This window comes from Cyclopterus lumpus, chromosome 5 (assembly GCF_009769545.1).
Source record: "Cyclopterus lumpus isolate fCycLum1 chromosome 5, fCycLum1.pri, whole genome shotgun sequence".
NCBI lineage: Eukaryota > Metazoa > Chordata > Actinopteri > Perciformes > Cyclopteridae > Cyclopterus > Cyclopterus lumpus.
Genome location: NC_046970.1, coordinates 21,743,217 through 21,769,475, shown reverse-complemented (window position 1 = coordinate 21,769,475; position 26,259 = coordinate 21,743,217). Strand labels below are relative to the sequence as shown.

Sequence of the window (26,259 nt, the reverse complement as noted above, 5' to 3'; positions counted from 1 at the left end):
ATCTTTTCTTCGATACAAGCCAATCCAGTTTGACTCTTGAATGCCACTTCTTCATATCCCCCAGCTCCCCCCCCCCCCCCCCCACCACCACCAGCCCACCCCCTCAGATTTATCTTTTTTCCTCCACCTCTCTTCCTCGCGGCTCCCTCTCAGCCCTGAAACAAGTGGAGTCGTGCAGGGGGGGGGGGGGAAAGCACCCTGGCTGGATGGTGTTTTTTGTGAATGCGTGTGTGGTGGGAGGTGTGGGGGGGGGGGGGGCGTGTGAACCATCGATGTCAGCCACTGTGCAGATGTGCAGCCGGAGACAGCGGGCAGGAACTCCTGATGTGAGGCTGCTGCTGTGGACACCCAGAGAGAACTTTAATAGGTTACTTAAGCATGCATGGTTGTTACTTTCGAGGCCATTGTTGTTGTTGACAGGGGATGTAAATGATGCCGTATTTGCATGCGCAGCAGTTTTTGTCTGCTGGCACAAATCAAAAGGCTGGAGAGTTAGTGGCCAATGGGCCACAGGACAAGCAGAGACACCCGACACACACAGACACCCCGTGGTATCAGTACTGCTTCCGTTCGCATGCTCCCTCGGGCCTTTTTTGTGGCGCCAGAGATTAGCTTTGTGCTATCGTACCCTCATTGCTCCAATTCATGGTGGGTGGGCGGGTGGGGGGTGTGCAAGGGGGCTGCTATGATTGCAGTCCAAATATGCCATTGTCTGCATTCCCTCTGAACTTACAGCCAAGAAGGGAAATGTTCCTCATATCAGTAAGTAATTATCTAAAGAGTCTGACTCAGCAAAAGGGAGATTTTAATTCAATCTCATCCAGCCTCTGAGGCCCCCACCCCCCACCAGATATATTTATGCCTTACGTTGGGTTATTCTTGTTGGCATGTTCTTCACAGCAGCAGTGGCGGATAGCCTATACCTGGATTTAGCTACAAAGCGTGCTTAAGAAATCTCCCCCAGAGAGAGATCGGGAAAAATACTGTGTGTGTAGACGGTGGCCAACAGGAAGGTGCAGGGCTTATTCAAACAGCGTTAGATTTATTTATCCATGCTTTGCCTGGCTTATCTTGTCCTCTGAGTTAGTTTAGCAGGTGCAGACTCAGCGTAAGACCCCAAATGCTTTGCCTGCTGCTAAGTTCTCTTTAACGTGTCTTGGGCCAGAGTGTAAGCAGCTGTGAGGAGATACTAGCATTGCCTCATTCTCTGCTTAATAATACACAAGGACGCACCGGCATACTGCAGCTAAGCTTTCCCAGAGAATACAAATGTGCCTTTACATTTCATTCGGGTTGGCAGAGGGGTCAAATAATGAATACATTTGATTGATGGAAACCTTGATGATCAAAGTGATTGAAATCATTCCAAGTGAGTGCGGTGGGTGGTGGTGGGGGGGAGGGGGGTCAGTTTGTTCTCCAGCCAGCAGAGAGACTCACCCACATAACTGTACATGCTGCATGGATCCAAGAGCGAGACTGCAATAAACAATCGTGTGCACCGTTTTCCCAAAAACAGACCCATGGTTAAATTCTCGCTAGACCTCCGTTGTTACCTTTTTACAAAGGCTTGTGCTGGAAATGGGAAAATGTGTGTGCAGTGTATATGGAGCCCAGGTTCTAGCTTCATTCTCCTCCCGGCAGACGCCATCTGCTCACTGGGGAGGTTTTCCAAACACTTCCATAGTAAAGACGAGGGAAATGAGACACATGGCTACACTACAAACACAGCAGGCCCCGTTTTTTTAGTATTATTATTTAAAATGAAGAAGAAAAAAACAGGCCACTGGATCTGAAAAAAAAAGAGTGACTGTGCCTAAATAAATATATGCCAAAAATAAAAATGATTGCACTAATTCATGCCCTCATGTTGCATTAGCATATGTATGTGCACACACGCGCATGCACAGATGAATTTCCTCATTTGGTCATTTTTTTTCAGGTTTTCATTCTACAATTAGTGGGCTAGATTTGATCCCAGACAGTTTCTTTATATTCTATACATTAATAGTGTATACAAATAGCGTATAGTCTATGATATTTCAGCTAATGGATACATGATTTGTATGAATAACATAAGTAGGGAGTTCATGAAGACTATTTATTCTGAAATATTATGGGCTATTGACAATCGGAGAGAGGATGTCCTCTAACTGATGGATGGAAATTAAGTGTTTGCTCTTGTAATAGCTATTCACATATAAACAAACGCTATTATCTCGTGAGGTTGTTACATTTTGTGCATTAGTTGTACATTTTGAGTAAAGCAACAACTAGAAATTAGACCACCGAAGAGCCTTTTAACGTTGGTAATAAATCTTGTGAAGAAATTCGCTACTGAATACTGACTTCCTTCGACTGGTATGAATTTGGCACATAACCCAGATTCGGGGCTTATTCCATTCCTATCATTAATAATAATAAAAAAAAAAACGTTTTGGATCTCAGAATTATTAACAATGGAGAGAAAAAAACAACAACACCAGAAAGCTCCAGAAGAGCGATGCTGTGCATTTCCTGAGTCATCATACACCAGATTCTTCCTAGGGCAGCGTTGTGTGAAATGGAGTGTGAAACGAGTGCACTTAACATCCCTGCAGTGGATTAGACACATTATCTTACACCAAAGTTCGAGAGCATCTTGCCTCTCGCCTGCGAATCTGTCATCAAGTTACATTCACCTTTCCTTCAAATCCACTTCATGTTCCCCGCATGCCTCAGTCGATTTGATCAGTCGGTCCACGCCCCGGAGCTCCAGACATGAGTGACAAGAGTTTACTTTCTCGAGTGTCTGGTTAATGCTGATTTGTTAATTGTCTTCTGCTCCTTATTTGTCCCTTTATTACAAACCCTCTATTATATACTTGTATTTAGAGATTGTAGAATGATTTCTATCTTTTATCTAGATAACAAATAAACAGTTGAAATTCAGCTCTGGGTCCTTTGACACATATAAAAGCAGCTATTGCTTATGTACTGTGAATTTCTGTGGCCGTTCACTTGATTGTAATATATCTCTCTTATTCATTTGGATAACGGGGGCCCAAACATAGAAGACGTGGTGGAACTAAAATAAGGCTTTATTTGGCCCTTCTGTGGGAAGTTTTGTCATGCTCCGTGTGAGTTTTCTCTTGTTTCCACTCAAAAGTCCAAAGACATGCAGGTGAGGTTCATTGCTGATTGTAGGTGTGCACGTGAGCATGAATGTGTAATCTGTGGCTTCGTCTGATCGGAGGTGTGTGTGCATGTGTGTGTGTGTCTGTGCCAGGAGTAATTCGATGAATTGTAACAAATGGCAAAAAAAAGTTGCATTAGTTTCGATACGAGCTGCTTTGAATCCGACCGGTGTCTGATATAGGATCACATATCAAAGTGGTCCCCCGATTAATGATTACAAAAATACTAGATTCCATGTGATGGGCCAATTTTTACCTGCAGTCGTATGCAACGTATTCCCTGTGATTGCCTGGCAACCAGTCCAGAGCCTCTCGATGGACCGCCCCGTAAAGGACAAGCGGTTACATACGCCGGATGGAAAAATGGATCCACATTTTTTTATCTCATAACAAAAAAATGATGTCAATTTACAAATGCTTTTTTTGGGGTGTCAAAATAAAGCAGCACAGTGAACAACAATGTCATGATACTTGATGAGGAAGAAAACTGAAATAGTAGAAAGGTAGAAAGATACATGGAGAGCAACACTTATAGTGCACCGATGCAGCAGTGGGCCTACATCACAGACCGGATAGAGGCATCTCTCTCTCAATGTTACTCTCTCCACCATAAGTGGACTAACAAGACTACAGTGCAGTGGGGGCCAAGATCACAGTGTCACTCTTCTGGGTTGCCAAGAGGCATTCTGGGGAAACCAGGACTATGAACCACAAACTGTAGTAGAAAGAGACCAGACAGCTGGATTGAAAATGGGGAACGCAATATAACGTAATATATACTCTTTTTTTGGTCTCCAGCAGGAGGGGGGGAAGGGAACTTGCTCTTTAGCTGCTAAACGTTCCACAGTGATCATCAGTTCGTCACTAACTGTCTATGTCGGCTGTTTGCTTCTGGGAAAGTAGCGTACAATGAAATTCTAGGGGCTATTTCCGTGTAAGCAGCTGCCTGCTGTGACCGTTAAACAAAGCTATGCGAGCGGTGAAGGTGAACCAAAAATGTCAATATGTATTATCGCTGCTTTAGATATGACATAATCTCCGGAATGCACAATAGGTAATGACACATATGGATAATACGGCTAATTAGGATTTGGAATATGTGCCACCGAGAGAGATTTCCCCTTTGATTTGTGTTGACATTTATATTGAATTAATAATTCAGACAAAGTGGCGATGGAGTAACAGTTTCATTAAACCAACGAGGGAGGAAACAAATGAACCCTTCAATAAGTAAAATCCACAAAATCAACAGATGAGATCTTCCCTCCCTAACTCCCAACCTCCCACAGCTCTCAGCTCCCCTCAAGCTCCCCGCATGCCACTTTCCTTCCAAACCACCTCCCCTCCTTCCTCACCTCCCACTATCCCCTCCTTTGCATTAGTAAACTGCATTAGCATACGTACATACACGGGCAGTTATAAAACAATATATATTAAATCGGCAGCCCCCCCAGAATGCATTAAATTACAGCATAAATGGGAGTTTTCTTCTTTTTTTTCCGACCAATGAATGACGGTTACAATCGAGACGAATGTTACCAGTAACTGTCGCCTCCTATCCCCCCCCCCCCCCCCACACAAAAACTAACACCTGTGATTCCTTTCTCTTGCCTTTCGTGTGCGCTCGTGTAATGTTTGCCGATTTTTTTTCCGATTGTAGTGCGCCTGCATAATGAAACGTGCCGGCTCTTCAGAAACCGAACCGCATTCAGACAGATTGCATCTCTCCTCTCCACAACCCCCGGCACAAGCGAGAGATGCTTTTAGTGACAAAATATACTACAAAGATATTTTTTTTGAGCCGCCCAAGCGTGGCCTGAGTAAAATTTAACAACATAGCAACGCTCCCGCTCGGGATCTTCTTTCTACCTCTGAATGTGGGTGTAACCGGACTGAGGCAACAGTCCTCTGAGATCACGCTGCACTGCACAGAGTTTTTAACCCATTTGTGTTCTCACTTTGCCTCGAAACCTCTTCTCAGATTAGCATTGTTGGAGGTAGTTTATTAGTAGGAGGTATAGTATGAATCTTTTCATGTTTACAGGTTATGGCCCGAGACACAACTTTGAAAAAGTCCCAAGTAGCCACAGAAACAGATGATGTTCATTTTCAATGCATTTTTAAAAGAAGTTAGAGCTAAAGGATTTGGCTACAAAAGTCCAAATTAACAAAAGAAACAAAATACATATATTGCGTATACACTTTCCAAGATTGTTGTTCTGGTTTAACGTTAATAAACACAACATGTCTCCACGGACGGGTTTCAGAGTTGGGAGCGCTGACGCTGTCTCCGGCTGCTTGTTGATAGCCCACAACACCGTTATGTAGTTTTTTCCTTTAATTTCTCACGCACATCTTTTTTCAAACTATACCGCCAGATGAGCATTTTGTTTCAAAATCCATATGGCGAATGCTTTTCTTATGCTCTAAAACGCTGTCTTTGTTCTACTTATTGCAGTCACGGACACAATGGGATCCATTCTAGTGAGAGTAACGCCCCCAGAGATTGGTGTCGAAGGGGCACACACACACACACACACAAGAACGAACACACACACACACACACGCACGGCCACACACACACACCCACACACACACACACACACAAGTGTCAGCATGCCTATCGACCAATATAATATCTTCCACAATAATTCTGACACAATTCTGAATCACATACATTTCTTTATTTTTTTTAAAGCTCTATTTAACCCACTTAAGGTGGCATGCCAGTTGAGTATAGATTTCAGGTCATGTAGCTACAATTTATAAGGAACTCTCAATTGACACAACATGGGGGTAAAATAAATCTGCAGTTTTAATGGCACTCTGTGCTGGTTTTACGTTGGTTTCTACAATGGCAGAGGATATTTCTTTACAGCCACCACTTTTCAGCACAGGTGTGGATAAAGGTGCCGTAAATACTGGCTCAGACATCAGCATTACAAAAGGATGCCTGGGCCCGCGGACAGCTCCGGTTCTCATGCTCACACTCTTGCCGGATGGGAGGAAGGCGTTTGATTCAAAAAAAAAAAAGGGGGCCTCCGCTCGGAAATAGATTGCCGGGCTCGCTGTGATGAGATTAGTGGGTTGCAGGTTTCTGGAGAATCGACAGGACATGAAGAAAGCTTTAATATGCTGCTATATGGCTGATCCGCCCTAGAATTAGCGTCTTCGGGCAACCGAAGGCGAAGTCTGAATCCTCCCGATGTCCCGTGGTGATTCATTTAACTTTGCAACGGCTGATTAAACTGTCTCTGCTTTCTTTTTAACGAAGCGCGACAGGCTGACAGTCTGATGGTGAAACCTGTTATATTTCGAAATCTGCGGCGCACCGCATGCAGCCACCGGTGGCATTGGCCTATTTAAGTGAGACTCGCAAGTCTGGTGCAGATGTACATGCAGCCACAGAGAGGCAAAACAGACATAACTCACGGTCTACATCAATAACAACTCCAATTTAGGTTTACGAATTGGGGGTTGCAAATGACTGTGTAAGTGCGTAAGTGTGTTTGGGAGATAGAACTGAAGATGGAAGTAAGGAAGGTGGAGAGAAGGCATGGAAACAAGCAGGAAGGGATTTGTGCTTGTGGTGGCGTGGGGGGGCGTGGTTAGGCTCAGCTGGAGGAGGGGAATGGGGGGAGTGGCTCAGGGAACAGGTGCAGGGAGGCCTAATTGGCCTCAGCTGGAACTAATCAAATGTTTGGTGTCTTCTCTATATTAAGCTGAGGAGGGATGGAGGAGAGCAAGAGTACGCAAGTCACATTAAAGCATTACGAACCGATACCTTGAGTGGGCTTGATCATTGGTGCTGTGGGGGGGTAAACACACTCCTGTTACAGTGCTAAATTGAGTATTTTTCATATCGGGGAAAATAAAAAAAGTAGCTTGAGCAGACCATGTGCCAATTTACTGAATCTCTGTGCTATTTTATTTTAATCCTCCACATTAACAGGGCCTGCCTAAAATTAAAATACCCCCCCTCCCCCAGCCCCACACACTATCTCCTCTGACCAACTGCCGTGCGCACAGTATGATTTAAGTTCTGCGGAAATATCCGTCTCAACCACATCCACCTACACTGTGCACACAGAGCTCAAAAGCATATACGTGGTGTTGAAAGGCACGTACGCGGAGGAAATGATTCACGCTCAGGAATATTGGCACATATTACACATATACGTGCTACACATATGATGCATTACACATATCTAGGAACATGCAAATGCACACACGGCTAGGGGGGGCGGATGCGAAAAGGGAGCGAGTCCATGAGAGCTCTTCTGAGATCCCTTTAGCCCACCGTGGGTGTTTTGTCTTTCCCGCGAGTGATGCTCGTTGTTTTGCGGAGGCATGTTCAGCTGTAGGATTAATGAAAAGCTCCATCTTAGTCATGAAAAGAGCATTTTCACAATCTATTTAACATCATGCGTACCAAAGGCTCACATTAGGCACTGTTGACTTATGCTCGCCTACAGCAGTGTTTTTTCCGATGCATTCATTGCCACTGCTGTGATCTTCTGTGGGTAGGCTGCCCCCCCTCCAACCGTGCCCATTGAGTCGCTTGCATTTCTCATGTTCACTGTCAGAAAACCTCATTCTTCAGCGCGAGATGAAATATGGCACGCAACTGGAAGTCTGAGGGAGTTATTGAAGAAAAGAGAGTAATAAAGCTTCCCAGGACTTGCATGTTTTTTTTTTCTTCTCTCGTTGGGATGATGTCTTTTCTTCCCCCCCGTCACGGCGATGGATGATTGTCCACAGAAACGGAGGATTCGATGGCATCGATGGCACCGAGCATGGCACATTAGCCAATTTAGTTGAAACCTTCATAGGTCAAACACAGCACTCTGTGAGCTCGGGCTAAGTGGTGCCAGGGCGCAGGATTGTAATGCAGGATGTCTCTATCTCAGTGGCCGGGCTGACCCGACAAAGACTAAAGTGGTGTAATAGGCTGCAGTGGAAAACCTCGCAGAAGTGCATTCCACGAGTAGATTTTTACTTCAGCGGTCGCTCCTGTTGAATTATTTAGCGCAAATGGTTGTAATTACACGGTGACTACAGTGAGGACGTTCAGGTTGTGGAGTGTCTAGGTCATTGCGGGGATCACGGGACGGCGTGATAAACTCGAGGCATTCCAGGAACTGCTGGATGCTCCTCGCCACCGCCCTCCTTTCCCTTTTTTGCTCTCTCAGCGTATTTTCTCTTCCGCGAGTGGCCGGCGTCAGGCCGGGCCCTCTCAGAGCTTTTAAAAGGCTGTTAAAGGTCCTTGTGAGACACGGCCTCCTATCCCTCCGCCGCCACCCACGCCGTCCGCCCAGCCCGCACAGTCCGCACACAAAGCCCTCTCAGCAATCACAGCTTCTCGGGATGTCAGCTAGCATTACCGTAACCCCCCCCCTCTCCCCCTTACGCCTGCGATCAGGGCTCAGCCATGCAAGTGGAACCGGGGTAAAGCGAAGGCACTCGCTCGTGGCAGCCAAGGGAAAGACCGGTCATCACCGCCACACTGACCTCTGAGGGCCTTTCGAGGATTGCGATGTGACGGCGTGGGCGGTGAATGATGGTGAAAGTAATGCTCGGCTTCATTTTGTTGGTGTAAACACGGAGCAACTAGCACGGCACAACGAGATGCAGCCGAGGACTCAAATAAGAGACAAATGTCATCCAATTTTTCTTTTCTTTTCTTTTTTTTTTTTTAAGGGTAAGACAACTGGAGGGCCCATTATGCGGCCCCGGCTTTTTCCGACGCTGTCCAGGTTGGTTCGTCTGTCAAGGTAAAGTGGCAGAACTGCAAATTCTGCCTGACAGCCGAAGCTCCCCTCAAGGAGACTAAGTGGCGTCAACCTGTCGTAGTCACACACCGTTACTGACAAGGTGATGATGAACACCTTTCATTAAAAAAGGCAGAAGTTGGGCTTTTTTTTTTTTCCGAGAGTGCATGTTCCGGTCTTAATGTCAAAGGGAGCGGACCGGGGGCCGGACGATAAAAGCCTCGGGGCTCAAGCTCAATATGATTTCATACGCGAAGACCTCCAGTATGTCACCACGATGCGCACACACTCAGAACTCCAATCAGAGTCGCAGGGGAAAAAGTGCATTCCTGGTTGAATTGGAGCCCTCTTTCCGTCGAAGAACGTTTCATTCCGGCCACGAGCCGTCAACTTTGCAGACGCTGCGGTAAACATATGATAATATGCGGATTCACACTGCTCAAAAGCTACACTAAAAGCGATGGGGGCGCCAAATGACAGCGACAGATAACGATTTAGATAATTTAAAAAAAATTCTCTACCCAGAAATCAAGGCTCGGGAAGTCATTACACTGCACACAGCAATTCCGGCTGGTCTGTGATTGCTTTAAAGGGACAGGAGAGCTCATAGCTGGCAGAAGAAAGCATTGCTGAGGCCGGTTTTCTCCGGGTCAGAGCACTGATCGGGAAGCACCTTTTGACTCAAATTGTGATTCATCACTTCTGTGGGCAACCGACACCAGAATGCAATTTGGGAAAAGCAGGGCTAATCAATGTGGTCTCAGTTCAAATTGGATGGCGCCGTTGGCCTGCAGTCTGATTTGAACTGATAACAACAAATGTGTTTTTAAATGAAAATCTCGCCTGCCGTAGCTTCAAAATGCAATATACATGTCGAGCTCCTGGATTTTGAATAAATACTGTATCCTGTAGCTGAAATATTGACTGTTTTCTGGCATCACACTGTCACACTGCCGAGAGCTGTGGACAGATGTTCAGTATTGGGAAGAGGGTTTAAGAGTCAAACTGTGTGGCATTACAGCAAATCCCCTCAACGGCTCATCACAGGCGAAAACATTACTGCTTTCCGTAACACACAACACTAACAATGACATTTATGATAATAATGCCAGCCCTGATACTTTTGCTAAAAGCAATACCGCCACATACGTACGATTACCGTGCGCTCCCGTGTGATAGCAAAGATTGAAACCTACATTTTCATTGATTATTCAGTTAAACAAAAGGAGAATATGTGTCACGGTGGATCCATTAGGGCCCACTGGCAGAATATAAATTATGATGTTAGCAGCAATAAAATAGCTCGGATCTCTCGGTAAACACTAGTGTCTGAAGTACCCTGGCTGCCAGCGTATGGCTTCAAACAAGACACGGCTCCCACACCTACAATCTATCCACAAATCATTACTGGCCTAATGAGCAACATCAAACCCCAGACATTACGAGAATTATACTACCATCTCCATGACAACTGCAATCGCATTTTTAAAAAAAAAGAGCGATCCGTCCCTGGCGAACTTTCCGTTTTCCTTTCGCACGTTGTAGGTTTCACAGCCTAAAACTTTATATCATCACGTTGTTTTTGGCACTGCAGGCGATGGAATTTGTTCTGTTTCAGCTCCTGAAAGTGCAGGTTGGTGCTTTTTTTTTTTTTTTTTTTTTTAACATTAGAGGATTGTATCCGCACTCGCAGCGACCACACATATACATTGATATTTTTTTTGTGTTGTGTGAGAGGAAGGAAGGAAAGTGGAAGAAAATAACTTGGTTACCTGATATTATTTATTATCAGATCATTTAAAAACATAATAAAAACAATAAAAAAAAGAGGATGAAATGAATTTTAGATGTCCACATTTCCATATCCCCGTTTAGTGCAAAATCCCAAATGTTAATGTGTTACCTCAAGTGGAAGGACAAGTTCTTTTTGTTGTTGTTTGTCTTTCCAAACAAATGGTTGTCCATTAAAAGAAACAATACATCTAAGTTCCTCTTTTCATAGTCCTGGTGGAGATATAACTGGGTTTTCCCATTTTGTGATACAGATCGTATATCCTCAGTTGAATTACTAAATTATCATGTTCCTTTTATTCCTTTTTTTTTTCCACATTCTGCACCCCCATCGAGACTAAGACAGTGACGGGAAAAAAAAACAAAAAAAGGAGGAAATTCTGGCGAATGTGTTTTGCTCGTTTTTCGTTTGTCTCTCTCACAACATTTATCTTTCACTGCAGTTCTTTCCATTTGCTTGTTGTGATGTTCCAGCGGTTTCAGGGTCCCATATCATGTTTACATGCATACGGTAAAAAAAGGCAATTGTAAAGTCATTACGGCATGACTGAGTGAGGTGGGCCTCGTGTACATTGTGCTGTTTGCATGATGATGCTTTTAGCCAGAGAAAGCATCGCTGCAGATACATACGTGGAGTGTTCAGCTTTTACCGGCATTCAAGACCATTAAAGACGCGTTATTATCTTAATGGGTAATCAATTTGGGTAATGTTCTCTTATGACACGCAAACATGGATTAATGATATACAGTATGTGGAGTGGTATGAGCAGCTGTTACTGTACTTGGACTATTATTAAGATTCATTTTAATACCAATTTCTGTACATATGTTTGTTTTTTTTAGGTACATTAGCTGTGCGGCTGAAATATCTTAATTCATTATAGGATTCATTTGCAATACCATACTGATATTAATTAATTTGGTGATCGGTGATATTTTTTTATTCATCCAGTGAAATATATCAACATATATGATATATTGAAATCTTGAATTTGGCGTTTTGACAATCATGTTCCCATCAAGATTATTTTGTCCAAGACTTTTTGGTCCATGACCAATTATCAGCATGCTAACACGCTAAACTGGCATGACGACCATGGTAAACAGCAGCATGCTAACATCGTCAAGGCTCCCCCTTATAGAGCCACAAGCATGCCGCACGCCCGTAGTCTTGTTTTATACATGATATCATTTATTTATTATCACGGTGCAGGCTACACAGTCCTGCCACATATCTTTGTGAGCTGGGGCTCTAGTGAAGCAGAACTTTCTATTACGAGGGTACGGGGAGAACCGCGGGACTTTAAGCGTTAAGAGCCGGGGTCAAAGTTCCTCTATGACGAGTTTCCCTTCAAGAATAAGTCCAAATTTTATCTGGTTTCAGATATCCGTTATTACAGGAGTTGTATTCTGGACGCAAGGATACACGCCCCCCCCCCCCGCACCGAGTGTGAAACATGTACATAAATAATATGCAATCCCTCTCACTTTGTGCTGAAAGGACCATTTCTAGTTTTTGCAGAGTACCACCTGTTCATGAATATCTCATCCCGCCGCACTTTGTTACACAAGAAGCAAGGACTCAAGGATAATTTATTGGTATTACGCAACACAGGCTTGCACAACGCAGAGCCTATTTGTTGCGCATGGAGAAGAAAAAAAAAACATGACAAAACGTAAACAGCGGTGCATTCCTCTTTTGGGAAAAAAAAAGAAAGAATCTGCATTGGGGAGGAATGAAAACGGCAATAATTCTCTGGGCATCTCAACATGAAAAAAATCCGACATTCATACCTCGCGAGCGTTACTGTTTTGCATGCGGATGCAGAGCTCGAGTTGATGTGCTTGTTGAGTTAAATGTTCATCACAGCAAATTGGACGGCAGTTTAATAAGTGGCGCTAACATTTTTTAAAAACCGAAATGGATTTGCCCGACACGGCCGTTTCCTTGTTTAGTTATTACTTCAGATACCGACAACATACATAAGAGATATACAGTGCCATCTTCCAAATGGATTTACGAGTAAATCCTTGTGTAGACATAATGGGCTGCGAGATGGGGGCTGCGAGGAAAAAGTAATCAGAATTTGGTTTTAGGGTTGTGTCAGTTAATTAACACCTGATTAAGCGGTCAGTGGAGATGGCCGCATGCTGCTCTGAGAGGACGGCTGCTGCGCGAGCACAATCAAAAGAGTGTCCATTAAGTATTAGAAATGTTTCAGAGGGTCACTCACCCTCTCTGCACGGCGTAGAAACAAAAAAGAGTGTCACGCAATTACACAACGACGTAATGAAATGGAGCATTTAATGTCCCCGCATTTAGTGATACACGACGAGAGCAAAGGAAGAAAGTCTTATTTAGGATTTCTGTGCAGGGAAGAGACTTTTTAAAAAAAAAAAATGTTATGGAGGTATTGCCACGAAATCTCATCAGCAGTTGAGCTTTGCGCTCCAAAGAAAAAATCCTTTTGTTTTCATGCCCCTGAAGACTTGTTACAGTGTTTCAGGGCCAACTCGTTGAAGTCACGGCGGTGTCGACCGATGTTTTTTGAGTGAGAGGCGGTATTATTTTCTGGAAGAGACATCTTTCTCCTCAAACAATGTCCCTTTTCTTTCTCATTCAGATAATCTCATTTGAGATTGCATTGTTGTGCTGTCCTCCCGAAGCGTCACGTCGCTATTACGTTCTTGAAAAGACCTGCGATAGTGTGCGTTATTCTCACTTGTCGGGCTGATATGAAGGGAATTTCTGATTATTGATTTTTTCTTTGGCCTTAAAGAGTCTTAAAGATCCAAATGCACTTGTTTGGTTTGGCCTACAGGTTAGTCTCCTCCAACAGTCACAACAGTAGGCCTTTAACCGCATCTCCATTACTCCATTCTTCATGTAAATTCTGTCAACTGGTTGCATTTGGATACAGCTTTCTATGCATTGTGTGTGTGTGTGTGTCCTGAAAGAAACGCTGTGAACATGTCTGGTTATTAATCCAAAGGGTGAGCCTCAGGCGACCAGAGACAGGTGTCAGAAAAGTATAGATCAAAGTGTCACAACGTGACCGCTGCTTCGACCACTATCTACCAAACCAATCAATGGGACTATGACATGAATAGTGCCATCGACACACACGCATCGAGGTACCACGTTGACGTGTATTTGTATATTGTCAATGCACTTTCTTACTTGTTAGGACAAAAAATAAATACAAAATAACCTGTGAAATTGTCTCTTATCGCACAGAACAGAGGTCTTAAGCAAATATGTGTTAATCCCCTAATCAAGCAAAAGCATCCTCTTATCCAAACCACCTGTCCCTATAGAGCCAATCACAGTTGCAGGCTTTCATTAACGGTCTGCACTAAACGTCTGTGTTTATTTCTCTTTTTTTTTCTTCTTGCAGGATTCTCTGCCACAACATCCAGTTTTTTTTTTTTACTGAGCTTGAATTGGGTGAGTTTTTTATTTTTTATTGTCGGGCACTTTAGTCTGTTGCCAGTTACCATTTTTGCTGCATTAGACTAAAGCTGGCGGACAGAAGGCTTCTCGGCCTCCACACTGACCATGCATTACGTGGCGAGTGCCCACCTGCAGCTTTTGAAGGAGACACCTTCGCCGCCAACACCTGCTGCAGGTCTCAATGTGTTCGTCTTTGGTTTATCACGAGAGTTCGAAGAATAACGAGAGCTTTGTTCTTGAAAGGAGAACAAAAAAAAAGAAATCCACACAAACGTTCAAACTTTGTTTGTTGTTACACCCTAAACATGTTTGAAAGGTACGGGGTTAAGGAACAGGTGTTCACACTCGTGAGCCGGCAGTATAATTAAATCAATTATGCATGACAACAATATTTAGTAATAAAGTCTCTCTGTATATAGAGAGAAAACAGATAGATCCAGCATCTGCTGCGGCGAGCATCGGAAATATCAGCATAATGTTATTTCTTTTTACTTTTACTCACAGATGCATTCATTTATTTCGTTCACTAGCAGAATGAAAACAAGCGGACAGATAGGTCTACACCAACACGCTGACATGAATAGGAATGCAACTAATTTTCAGTGAGGAATCACTATCAACGCATTCATAATTGTGTCTACAGAGCATCATAAAATGGTAAATAAATGTCCATTATAATCTCCTTGAGTCCTTGGTAACATCTACAAATTGTTTTTTTTTAATCCAACCAACGGGTGTTAAAGAAAAAGCAACAAACCACAACACTGGAGAAGCTGCAATTGCTTTAAAAGTGACTAAAAGATTAAACAATATGGATTTTCAGTTGACAGGCTGAGTGATTAACCAGCTAGTTGTTTCAGTTGTAGACATGAGGCAAAGCTTATAAAGATTATAATAAATAAACATCCTGACTGTATTTAAACTGACCCTCCAAAGAGACTATTTCATGCAATGTTTGCTGAGATGCTGGCTAAAAAGAAAAAAAAAAACACTTGCATCTATTTCAATTAAACTCTTACTTTCCTTAGAATATATAATATAATTAATCACATAACATTTACGTCTTTGTGGTTTTCTTTCCACAATACTTACGTTGAATTTGTGCTTCTGGTGAAACAGCGCCCTCTAGAACAAACGTGCAGTCACTGCCAATCGACGTCCATATTTACATGCAGGCACGCACGCCGAATTGAAGTTAGTGAAGTGAAGTTAGCGTCAACATACAAAGTACACAACTAAGTAGACGTCGCTAATTAGCTGCTAACGGCCAGGATTCTGTAAAAAGAAAAAGGGAAATGCACTCCTCGTCTGTCTTGTTTTGTGTGTGTTTGTTTTTTTACCGATGGCCACAGCCCACCGTGCCACGGCCTCTGACCCGGGGCGGTTGTAATTAATGCTTAATATGCGCTTCCTTTTGTTTTGGCTGGGTTCGTGTCACAGAACAGTAAAGTTAGTTCACGCGTTCATACACAGACCCGAGAAGCGCTTCCTCGGGGCTCCTCGGGAAGAAGCCACCCGTTGACTGCTTTAAGGTCACACAGGTGGTCTGGTTGTTGCATCTTTTAGATGTTTTCATCCTGTGGGAATAAACGGTATGTTATTGACATCAAAATTAAATGAATGGAGGGACGGTGGTGTGCAAGTTACATATTTAATACAGGCATCCGGGTTCTTTTTAGAGGTGATGAGCTTTAAAATCTGTGAATGGATACGTGGTTTGTTGTATTAACTCCACAATCTGTACTCTGATTGAAAAGCTACAGGTTTAAATGATACTATATATATATATAGTACAATTTATTATTTCATGGCTTGAACATGAATCTAAATATCATTTGAATATCATTTTGAATTGCTCAAGTAACTGAATGCCATGTGGTTTTGTGCTCAGCAGCAAAGTTGAGCCTCTTTCAAGTATTTCTTACAGTCGGTTGTAAGTCAAACATGAGGTTGGGACACATGCAGTGAGGCTCTGTGGGACAGCAAGCAAGCAACTGTAATACAACGAAGGGCAGAACTACTGAACATTGGACTGAAAAGCAGTACAAGGCATCATTTGATTTGGTATTTTCTCCAAAATTCTGACACATTTTCCAACTATTTTGTCTTATTTCAGAAAAAAATGGGTTTAGTGTGAGCTTGTTTTTTTCTTCTTTTCTTTCGGTTGTTCCTTTTCGTAACTATTTCTCAAGGTTTGTTTGACGAGGAACACGAGGAGCTGTTTGTCAGCCGGTTCCCCTCCTTTTAATCTGTGCTTCATAAGTAAGAGGTTCCACATAATCGGGCCTTTCTGTATCTTTCTCTCGGTTACGCTGGAAAAGAAAAGTCACGTACTCTGGAGGGGGGTGGAGATAATTCCTCAGAAAGTTCTGGATTCCTCCCCAGAGTCCCTGGGTCTTGCACATTTTGTATCAACTGCAGGAGATTAAATATTATTAGTACTATTAATAAGATTTGCATTATCGGTTTCGTGAAGGTGGCGCCTCCGCCATAGAAAAATGTCCCTCTTGCGTTTCTTTTCTCACCACGACAATTTATGTAAAACACTTTGATAAGAGACTTGATAAGAATCGGATTCAAGGGGGAAGATTTGAGGTCAGATTGAGACTCAAACCTCAACTGCAGCCTCGAGAACACGGGGCACTGGCAGCTATTTGTGAGACTTTACGCAGCCCTTGTTCCCATTATCTCTGGAAATCCAACAAACCCCAGAATATACTGATGTGCCCTAGTTTTCCATATGTTGCAGCATCAAGAGATTCTGTTGGAAATAGGTCTCTCGGGGGCCAGCGGTTTGATAAGACATAAATTCCTTAATCCTGACAGGCAGGCAGGTCTAGCTCAACGGATACAGTAAATCAATCAATGTGCCTGATAAGTCGCAGCCTTCTGTATCGACTGTGAGCCCCCCCCCCCCCCCCCCCCCCCCCTCCACTTTTCACAGACACTTTCTAGGACACGCTTGACAGTGACGGCTTGTGATATAGACTTCACATTTCAGCTTCCCACTACTACAAAACGAAAAGGAAGAAAGAGGAGGGAGTGTATTTGACCCACGCTATGAAGTATGCTAGGCATCATTAGCGACCAGCTCTTAGAGAGTCAACAGGAGGCTGGAGATGGTTCACCTCGTGCCATCTTTTCACCGGTACATTAACCAGCCTCACAGAAGGGAAGTGAGCGAGCGAGAGCGCAGCCTTCAGTGCCAGAGGCTGCGAGACACCAGGACGTTTGGATATATTTTAACCTGTAGCTTCAAAATTCAAGCCTGCCCTCTCTGAATCATATTCAATTCAGGCCCCAAGGTGCAGCATGTGATGATAGGTAGGAATTGAAAGCTTTAAAGAGAGGAAACCTGGTAGCGGGGGATGAATACCAAGTAGAGTTGGCACATTCTTTCTTCTTCTTCTTCTTCTCGGAAAGCAGAGCTTAAACAAGTGTAGGAGCCTCTGTGAATAAAGGATAAGACTCTGTAAAGAGGAACGGTGGGAACCGAGGGATACGGGGGTGTGCATTTCATCATTACAGCGAGATGTTAGTCATTGAATCAGTCAAGTCAGTGAACGGGAAGTCAACAATTTTTAATACGCTCCTCTGACTTCCCCGTCGGAGCATCTTCATCCTTTTTTTTTTTTAAAGCGGCATGAGATTTCTCACATTTCAGTCCATTTGTATTTCCTTCCAGACGCAGCTCGGTGATCTCGGCCCGCCATTAGCCGGCACGGGGAAAAAGCACCCAGTGCCAGTAAACAAAAAAATTAAGGGATGGCCCATTTGTTCCTTAAACCGACTGTTCCTCAACCCCGTCTTCAGGCCTGACTTACCATTTCCTCGAAGCGAGGGCGTTACATTCTCCGGTTTGACAAATCGCAGCTCTGGCCTTCGTGTTAACGAGCCTGGTTTCGCCGGGGCCCCAAAATGTCTGCAGCCGGTGCAGAAATGGAGCGTCTCTCTGTCTCGCAGTTGTCGTGAAAAGTTGATATTCGGCGAGATAAATTGCACCCGTGTTTCCTCAGGGTCCTCGGCGAAGAGGGATTCCGACGGCCACATTTCAGCCATTGCGTAATCCCATATTTTGAGCAAGAATAAGCACATATCTCAGGGTTCTAAATAAATCACAACTGTCACCCGGGTTTTGCCGTTTATGTAATTAATGCGCCCTAGAGTCAAGATATTCAAGAGCTCCATCTTGCTTGCTGTCCAACAGTGACAACACACATCACACGTCAAGGGGAAAGAGATCATTTCAATCATTTTAATTTTTTTTTTTGGGGGGGGGGGGGGGGGGGGGGGGGGGGGGTGAAAAATGCTTTTCCCAGAAGACACCTCTCTCAGTGATGTGCAAAATACATACATCATACCGGACATGATCCCATCTATTCTGTTTTATTAAAAATCATTACTGCACACTTTCACGGTAAAGTCTGAGAGAGTTGAGACACATAAAACAACACAAATAATTAATATATTATATTGTAGGTGCAAAGCAATTAGTACATCTCTGACATTGCAGTACACTCACTAGTCATAGTTATCTGCCCTCTGTATTGTATTTCAGCACTGAAACGATCTTTAAATTATAATTAAAAGTCAGAAATTAGACAGTGCTGAGGAGTGTGCTGCAGAAATTTTCCAAAATTGATACTGATATAGTAATTATTATTGCGAGAGAGCGAGGCTGATTTCCCTCAGGAAGGATGATCATACTGAAATAAACAAGGTTTTACTGTGGAGATTGATTGTGATTAGTCGTACCCTGGCTCTTCGGCAGTTGTGTAGAAAATGCTTACGGTGGCCTAAAATGAAAACGGGGTCACGTTTACCCAAACAAGAGCAAACAAAAATACGCAGTCAGGTGACGTGACAATTGTTTGGAAAGCTTTAACGGTAATTTCCCGTAATTTGGTCCTCTCTACTACTGTATCGCACACTTCAGCCTGCCCTACTTTTCTCTCTGCCAACTGTTTACTCTGACAACCGTAGCCGGTTATTATTGTGAAGTATTTCAAAAGTGGTGGGGAACACCGACTCAGCTTGCAGGCTTTGGCTGAGCGGCTGTTTTAAAAAAAAGAGAGAAAAAAAAGGAAACGGTTGAAATGTGAGAGAAGAAGCATGCACATTGGGGGGGGGGGGGACTTCAGAGATCTGAGCGAGTGGAGGCTTCGCACTATCGTCACGTACTGACACAAACTGATATCAAGGTCTCAAATCCATAGTGAGGCATAAAGACTCCGTTCACCAAGGACGCTTTCTGAAAGGCCTGAAGATTAATAACTCTGCGAGGAGAATTGTGTCACAAATTGCCCGTCTTATTAGTTTTCATTCTGTTTTCATGGTTTAATTGACTCTCTTTGTCATTTCAGACCCGGTCATTCACACATTGATCGTCCTGCATTCCCTTCATCTGGTTCTCACGCCCATCTCACCTGCAGCCCGTTCCCTCGTTAGCCACTCACTCACTAGATCCCCTCACTCCACTTGTCCTCTGCCGGATTGTCTTGTGTTTTCGTGCCAAGCGCTCCAGCATTACGTTAGTCTCTATTCCTGATCTGCCTGTTCTGACCCTGCCTTCCTGCCCCGTCCTTCGACTTCCTGCCTGCACCGTCCTTCGACTTCCTGCCTGCCCCGTCCTTCGACTTCCTGCCTGCACCGTCCTTCGACTTCCTGCCTGCCTCGACTTCCTGCCTGCCCCGTCCTTCGACTCTCTGCCTGCACCGTCCTTCATCTTCCTGCCTGCCCCGTCCTTCGACTTCCTGCCTGCACCGTCCTTCGACTCTCTGCCTGCCCCGTCCTTCGACTCTCTGCCTGCACCGTCCTTCGACTTCCTGCCTGCCCCGTCCTTCGACTTCCTGCCTGCCTCGTCCTTCGACTTCCTGCATGCACCGTCCTTCGACTTCCTGCCTGCACCGTCCTTCGACTTCCTGCCTGCCCTGTCCTTCAACTTCCTGCCTGCCTCGTCCTTCGACTTCCTGCATGCACCGTCCTTTGACTTCCTGCCTGCCCCGTCCTTCGACTTCCTGCCTGCCCCAGTTTGGACTTGTTTGCCGCATGGACTGATCTCCCGGTTCTGACCCTGCCTATACAAAGTAAAGACGCTCTTCTTTGTTACCCCCTGTCTCCCGAGTCGTGCTTTTGGGTTCCAGTTTGTAACACCTGTTACAAATTGTGCGGTGATCCAAATGCACCATACTAAAGAAAAGTATAGATGGAAAAAAATGTTTTTGTTTGTTGAACTCTCGAGCAGAAATGGTTGGATGGACAATACCTGCGGTATCCGTTCAGGTTTTGAACTGTTGGGCGGACCACACGAGAGATTTGAAGACATCTCCTTGGACTCACTCTGATTAATAACGGGCATTTTAAACATCGGTGACAATTCATACACGAGGAGATGAGTCTATCCATCAAGAAAATAAACGGGAGATTAATGAACTATGGAAATATAAGTTAATTGACTAGTGTTACCTGATGTATCGATGAATGCTATAGATTATTAGAATGCTGCACAAACATGATGCTGAAAACGACATTGCAGCTAATGGCGACAACGCAATGAAATTGCTGTTAAAAGTAGAACAGTGTCAACATTTTTCAGACCGTGTTGACGTGCTGGAAAAAGAACAGAACAGTGACAGATGGCCGACTCGGCTGAGTGTGTGTGACGCTGATTGTATTGCAGTTGTTTCTGGTTTTGCTGCTTTAAAAAAAAGAAAAGAAGAAGAAGTTTTTACCCTCCAGACCACTTAAAAAATTATTGATGCATGCTTTTAATGCTCATTTCAGTCATTTTTTTTCTTCTTCTCTCCTTTTCGCTTGAAACATAGTGGCAACCTTTTTCTAATCTCTCCAGTCCTTGTCTGCAGCTTAGGCCGGGGCACTCTCCATACTCCTTCCTCGGGGCAGCCTTCCTCTACCTTCCTATTGATCTGCTGTGCATCATCAACATGCCGGAGTGTCAATTAGAGAGCCCCTCCTGCCCATCTGTGAGAGGAGAGCTAAAACACATCTATAAAAGTTTCCCTTGGCTGGCTTCGCCATCCAGCAGCTGCTCGATCTCAAAAGATGAAGAGGGGAACAATCTGCTGAAAATAAATATAGATATTAACTGGATATTGGTGTCCTTGTTTGTATTCATAATATTCCACTTGCTAAACCGATGGGACTGTAAAATGCTTGGGCCATAGCGGCAAAAAAAACTCCAGCATGAAGTGCTGGGGAAAAAAAGAGAAACACGAGGCAGTTTCAAGGGAGTCGGCTGATCTGCACAGAACATTCTTCTCCTTCAAAGAGAGCACATCTTGGGTTTTCATTCAGGTGGCGCACAATTGTAAAGGGCCAGGCGAGTCGAGGAGAGTGGAAGCGCGTTCCATATTGAAAAGAGTCGCCGGGCCGTGGCGATGCTACTCTTTCGCTAACGCCCGGTTAGACGGTGTGTTTCGCCACATCTTTTCCGGATCAAATCTTTTCTATAAACCTCCTCCAGACATTATGAAACGTTGCGAGACCAGACGGCCACACGGTGTGTGTGTGTGTGTGTGTGTGTGTGTTCTTGTGCAATCAACGTCTTCTTGTTTTGATAATATTTCATTCCAGAATATTCATTAAGTGAAACCTGCACAAATTGAAGTTGTCAAAACAGACATCTTCAATGTGCAAAAGTAAATACGGACTGTTTCGAATGTGTTTTTTTCCGTAAATAGACATGTTTTTGCACTTATCATAATTTGGCCGTTTCAGTAGATTCGGCATGCTGTCGCTGGCGTGGCCGTCTATAGCAACACACTCTTATTTGCCTAAAGGTTATTGTATGGCCTTTTTTTAAAATTAATGCATAGTCTATTCCCGAAAAAACCTGCTTTGGGCACCTGAGGAAAGGTTGTTCCCCTGTGAGGAAATCTCCAGTCATTCCTGCAGCTGTCTTTGACATTTTGTAGCTGGTAAGCATTTTAGTTTTTTTCGCCATTAAGGGCTCATGTGTAGATATGCACACATTACGGTGCCTCCGAAACTGAGGGTGGCTTACAGTTACACTGTATATCTAAAATAAGATATACAGTGTAAACCGGACTCAGTGAAACATTGATAAAATGTAACCGGATTTCACTGTATTTCCATTCGCTTCCTAGGTACGTGTCATGTTGAATTGATGCCTTCAACCAAGGTTGAATGTTTAAAAATGGCAATCACAGGTTTCAAAAGAGTGATGTTAGTTTCTGAAATGATTTATTCAGAGGATATAGCCAGCTGTCACCTGAAGCCCTGAGTGAGTTCTTTAAAGAGTGATTTGCATATACGTCGCGGTTCGAGGATGGAAACAGTTGATAATGCATCTGAAACGAGACAAAACAAGCTGATTAACACGACGATGCTCGACGTGATCTCGTGAGGGAGATGTTTTTCCTCCGGTTGCACTCGAGATGCTCCCTCAGATTGGCTCGCTGTTTGTGAGTCTGAAGGAGAACGCGGGCTTGTCTCTCCCACCAGCTCTATTCTTTTGTGCAAACATGACGTTTGATGACATCTTTCTTAAAACCCGGAGTCTTTCGCGGAACAGTTTTTGAGCCCCGTCAATTTTTTTTTACTGCTTTGTCTTTCTCCTGCCTACCTCATGCAGAGGTGTGTTGGCAGCTCGCTGCCTTCTCCTCGGCGTATGCTCAGATGTTATGGTTTGTATTTGGTTGCGCGCGGGGGGGGCCAAGGTGAGTTCGCTGGCTTTGCGGCTGTCATGTGCTCTGCAGCAGTTGGAGTGAACCTGCAGTGAATGGACTCGGGGGGAGGGGGGGGAGAATTACTTCTCCATCAAGAGGAGATAGTTGGGTGTATTCAAAGGACCTTGTCACTTCCAATATGCTCTCAATGAATCTCAGCCTTCAACCCCACTCCGCTGGAAAACCAACGGCCACAGCTCCATTCTGTCTCAGTGTGCAGGGAGATTGTTTCGGGTTTGGGTGTCTATAGTTTGTGTCGGAGGAAGAAGGAAATAAAACAAACAAACAGAAGCGAGGGAATGATATTCTCAGATTGTGTATGAAAGAATGCAGACTGGAAACTCGAAATCCAGTTTTGAAATCTGCATTACGCACCTCACCAGCATGTTTATACTTAAATCGTGCATCTAATAGCTGTCACAGCGGTAAAAGCCCGTTGTGGCGAGGTGAAACAATTTGTTGATTGTTGCTCTGTAATGCGTCGTCAGTGGCCCTCGGTGCAACATGTTTATACCCCTTCACGGGGGAAGATCACAGGCCCCACCAGGGATCTAGATGACAGCGCTGTCATTCTGAAAATGTTCGCGTGCTAATGGTTTGAGCAATATGTTAATGAGTGCTTAGAATCAGAAGTCGGCTTGCTTATTGCAGGGATTTTCTTGAGGTGGGTATTTCCCCTTTTTGCCGACTGTGGATATAAAAGCTGCTCTCCATCTGTAATGACATAATTACAATTTCAAACTCATTTCGGAGACCATACCCCCATTGGTTTGTTGTACTTTTTTTTAGCCTACAAGGCACCGATTTTGACAAGCTTAAGAGACTCCCGAGACCCACATATGAATGCCATTATAATATATGTAATTGATTTGTCCTGTAGTAGGCAGAAATACATGGGTAAGAGGTCCATTTGGCACAAAGAGATATCAGCTTTATCTGGAGCCCATTCAGTCATTTTGAACTTCCCTTTTTAAATCCTTAATGTTTCTGATGCTTTGTCAGGCTTTGAAGAAATAATATGGCAGCAATGGTGAGATATTTTCTGGTAAATAAGGATTTCTTATCCAAGTACTACAGTCCTGTCCTCCTGGAACCATAAAACAGTCCTTTTTTCAATTTGATTTAAAAATCCGTTTGATGTGAAATCAATGGCAAGAATAGGAAATGTAATAGTCAAAGAATGCCACATTATTGTGATCGCTGGCTATATGGACATCCACGGTGAAGGTTGATGGTCAAGAGGAAAGAGCATGTGGCTCTGACTGTCAAACTCGAGAGTCCACGGAAACCCTTTTGAATTCAAAATGGTAGATGACGGAAGACCGTATGAGAAAAATAAATTAGTTTGGGAGCTGAACTGTCTCTTCATGCCACATAACGCCGCACTAAAAAGGTTAAGCACCAAAAAAAAAAAAGAAGAGGTATTGAAAAAGCAAATCACCTTGCCTCCTTTGCTGTTCTGTTTTCACTGTGCATTGTCTCACTGTCTTCTCTTTTTCATCTTTCAGGAATTCGCTCTGAAGCCTGTGGACCTAAGCAGGCCTGAGGGCTCTGACATATACCAAATCCCTGCCCAGGGGAACAGGGGAGATTAAAAACTTCTGATTGAGGTGGAGAGGAAAGAGACACACAGAGAGAGAGAGAGAGAGAGAGAGAGAGAGAGAGAAGGGGGGGAAAGACGGAGAGAGAAAAAAAAGCTTATCGTTCACCTTTGTTCTTCCTAATGCCCCGAGTGAAGGATCTACATAGGCGAGTCTGTGAATAACAACAGGCACCAGAGCAGCTGCCCACCACTATGGTCAGATGACGGAGTGAAAGAGGAGAAGAGAACAGGATCACGCCCCATGAAATAGCCAACCTCGTATTCCAAAATTAATTGAATGACTGGGAGAAAGGAGAGACATGAGAGGAAGCCTTTTCTGTGCCAACTGCTTCAAGAGGTCTTGCAATTAACCGCCTGGCCGTCCTAAAACAATACCCGGCTTCCGCTGCTTTCTGATTGCCGGCTCTGGTCGTAACCGCGTGGAATGCGCGCTCGGGCCGCGGCCATGTTTCAACCCCCGGTGTGTCGACCGGATTGGAACAGCTGGATTCTGCTGCTGCTGCTGCTTCTCTACGGCTCCTTCAAGGCCGCTCAGGCCGCGAAACCCAAAGGGCCGGGACAAACGCATTTGAACTCCATCCGCATCGACGGGGATATCTCCTTAGGTGGGCTGTTTCCGGTACACGCTCGGGGCCACGACGGCAAGCCGTGCGGGGAGCTAAAGAAGGAGAAGGGCATACACAGGCTGGAGGCCATGCTCTTTGCCCTTGACCGCATCAATAATGACCACAACCTGCTGCCTAACATCACGCTGGGAGCGCGCATCCTGGACACCTGTTCCAGGGACACGCACGCCTTGGAGCAGTCGCTCACCTTCGTGCAGGCTCTGATCGAGAAGGACGGGACAGATGTTAAATGTCTGGGCGGGGGAGCGCCGATCATCACCAAACCAGAGAGGGTGGTGGGCGTCATTGGAGCCTCCTCCAGCTCCGTCTCCATCATGGTGGCAAACATACTGCGCCTGTTTAAGGTAAGACGTACTCCTTTTTTTTCCTTCTTTATCTAGATTTGATTGTCCACTTCTTCGTATGCGTGAAATTCGCAAAAAACAAAGAATATGAGCTCGCTGTTTCGATACCGCACACACCTGTGATTTGTGTTGTTTTTGCTTTATTGATCCTCCTGTGTTTTTGTTTTTCTTTAATTATTAATAACGCTGGCTGAAATAAAAAAAATAAAATAATAGGAGCTGCAGAACACTGTTGGAGATCTGCCGCCACACAATGGACACTTTAGAGAGAAGATACGATGGTAAATCTCATCACTGGCTGTTGCCCTGCAGGAGTTGGTTGCTAAGCAGCGAGAGGTATTGCCTGTCACAATACACTAGTGATTAATAGGATATGACTTAATTTTATTTAAACCCCATAGCCCGTCTTCCAATCGGTTTGTTGTATACATTTGTTCCACGGTGGGGAAAAATATCTTCTGTTCATGTACATTTTGAACATTTGATGAATTATTGAACACATTGTGTGTCTTCTATCCAGCCATCCACGGCGCGTGTAATAACTCTTTCTACTTTACTGAAGCTTTCATTGCTATTTACTGCTCGACTCACTGCAAAATAATACACACCTTTTTTTTGGGGGGGGAAATTTGAAAATAATGACGTTTTACGAATTACTGTCATGTGTTTCCAACAGTTTCATGGGTAATTTTAACACAGATATTACTCAAATCACGGGCGAGGGAGTGGCTTATTCACATGTTGTGTAGGAAAATTTTAATTTCTTTGCTCGGATAACGCTAAAACCAA

At 44.2% G+C, this 26,259-nt stretch overlaps 1 protein-coding gene across 1 annotated transcript in view; it reads left to right on the top strand.

Moving 5' to 3' along the window:
• The first annotated feature begins 24,924 nt into the window (after positions 1 to 24,924).
• LOC117730858 (metabotropic glutamate receptor 4-like) overlaps positions 24,925 to 26,259 on the top strand; it is a 110,559-nt gene continuing 109,224 nt past the window's right edge. The window contains exon 1 of the mRNA XM_034532873.1: positions 24,925 to 25,470. Coding sequence (XP_034388764.1) covers positions 24,925 to 25,470 — 546 coding nt within the window. The remainder of the gene's footprint in view (positions 25,471 to 26,259) is intronic.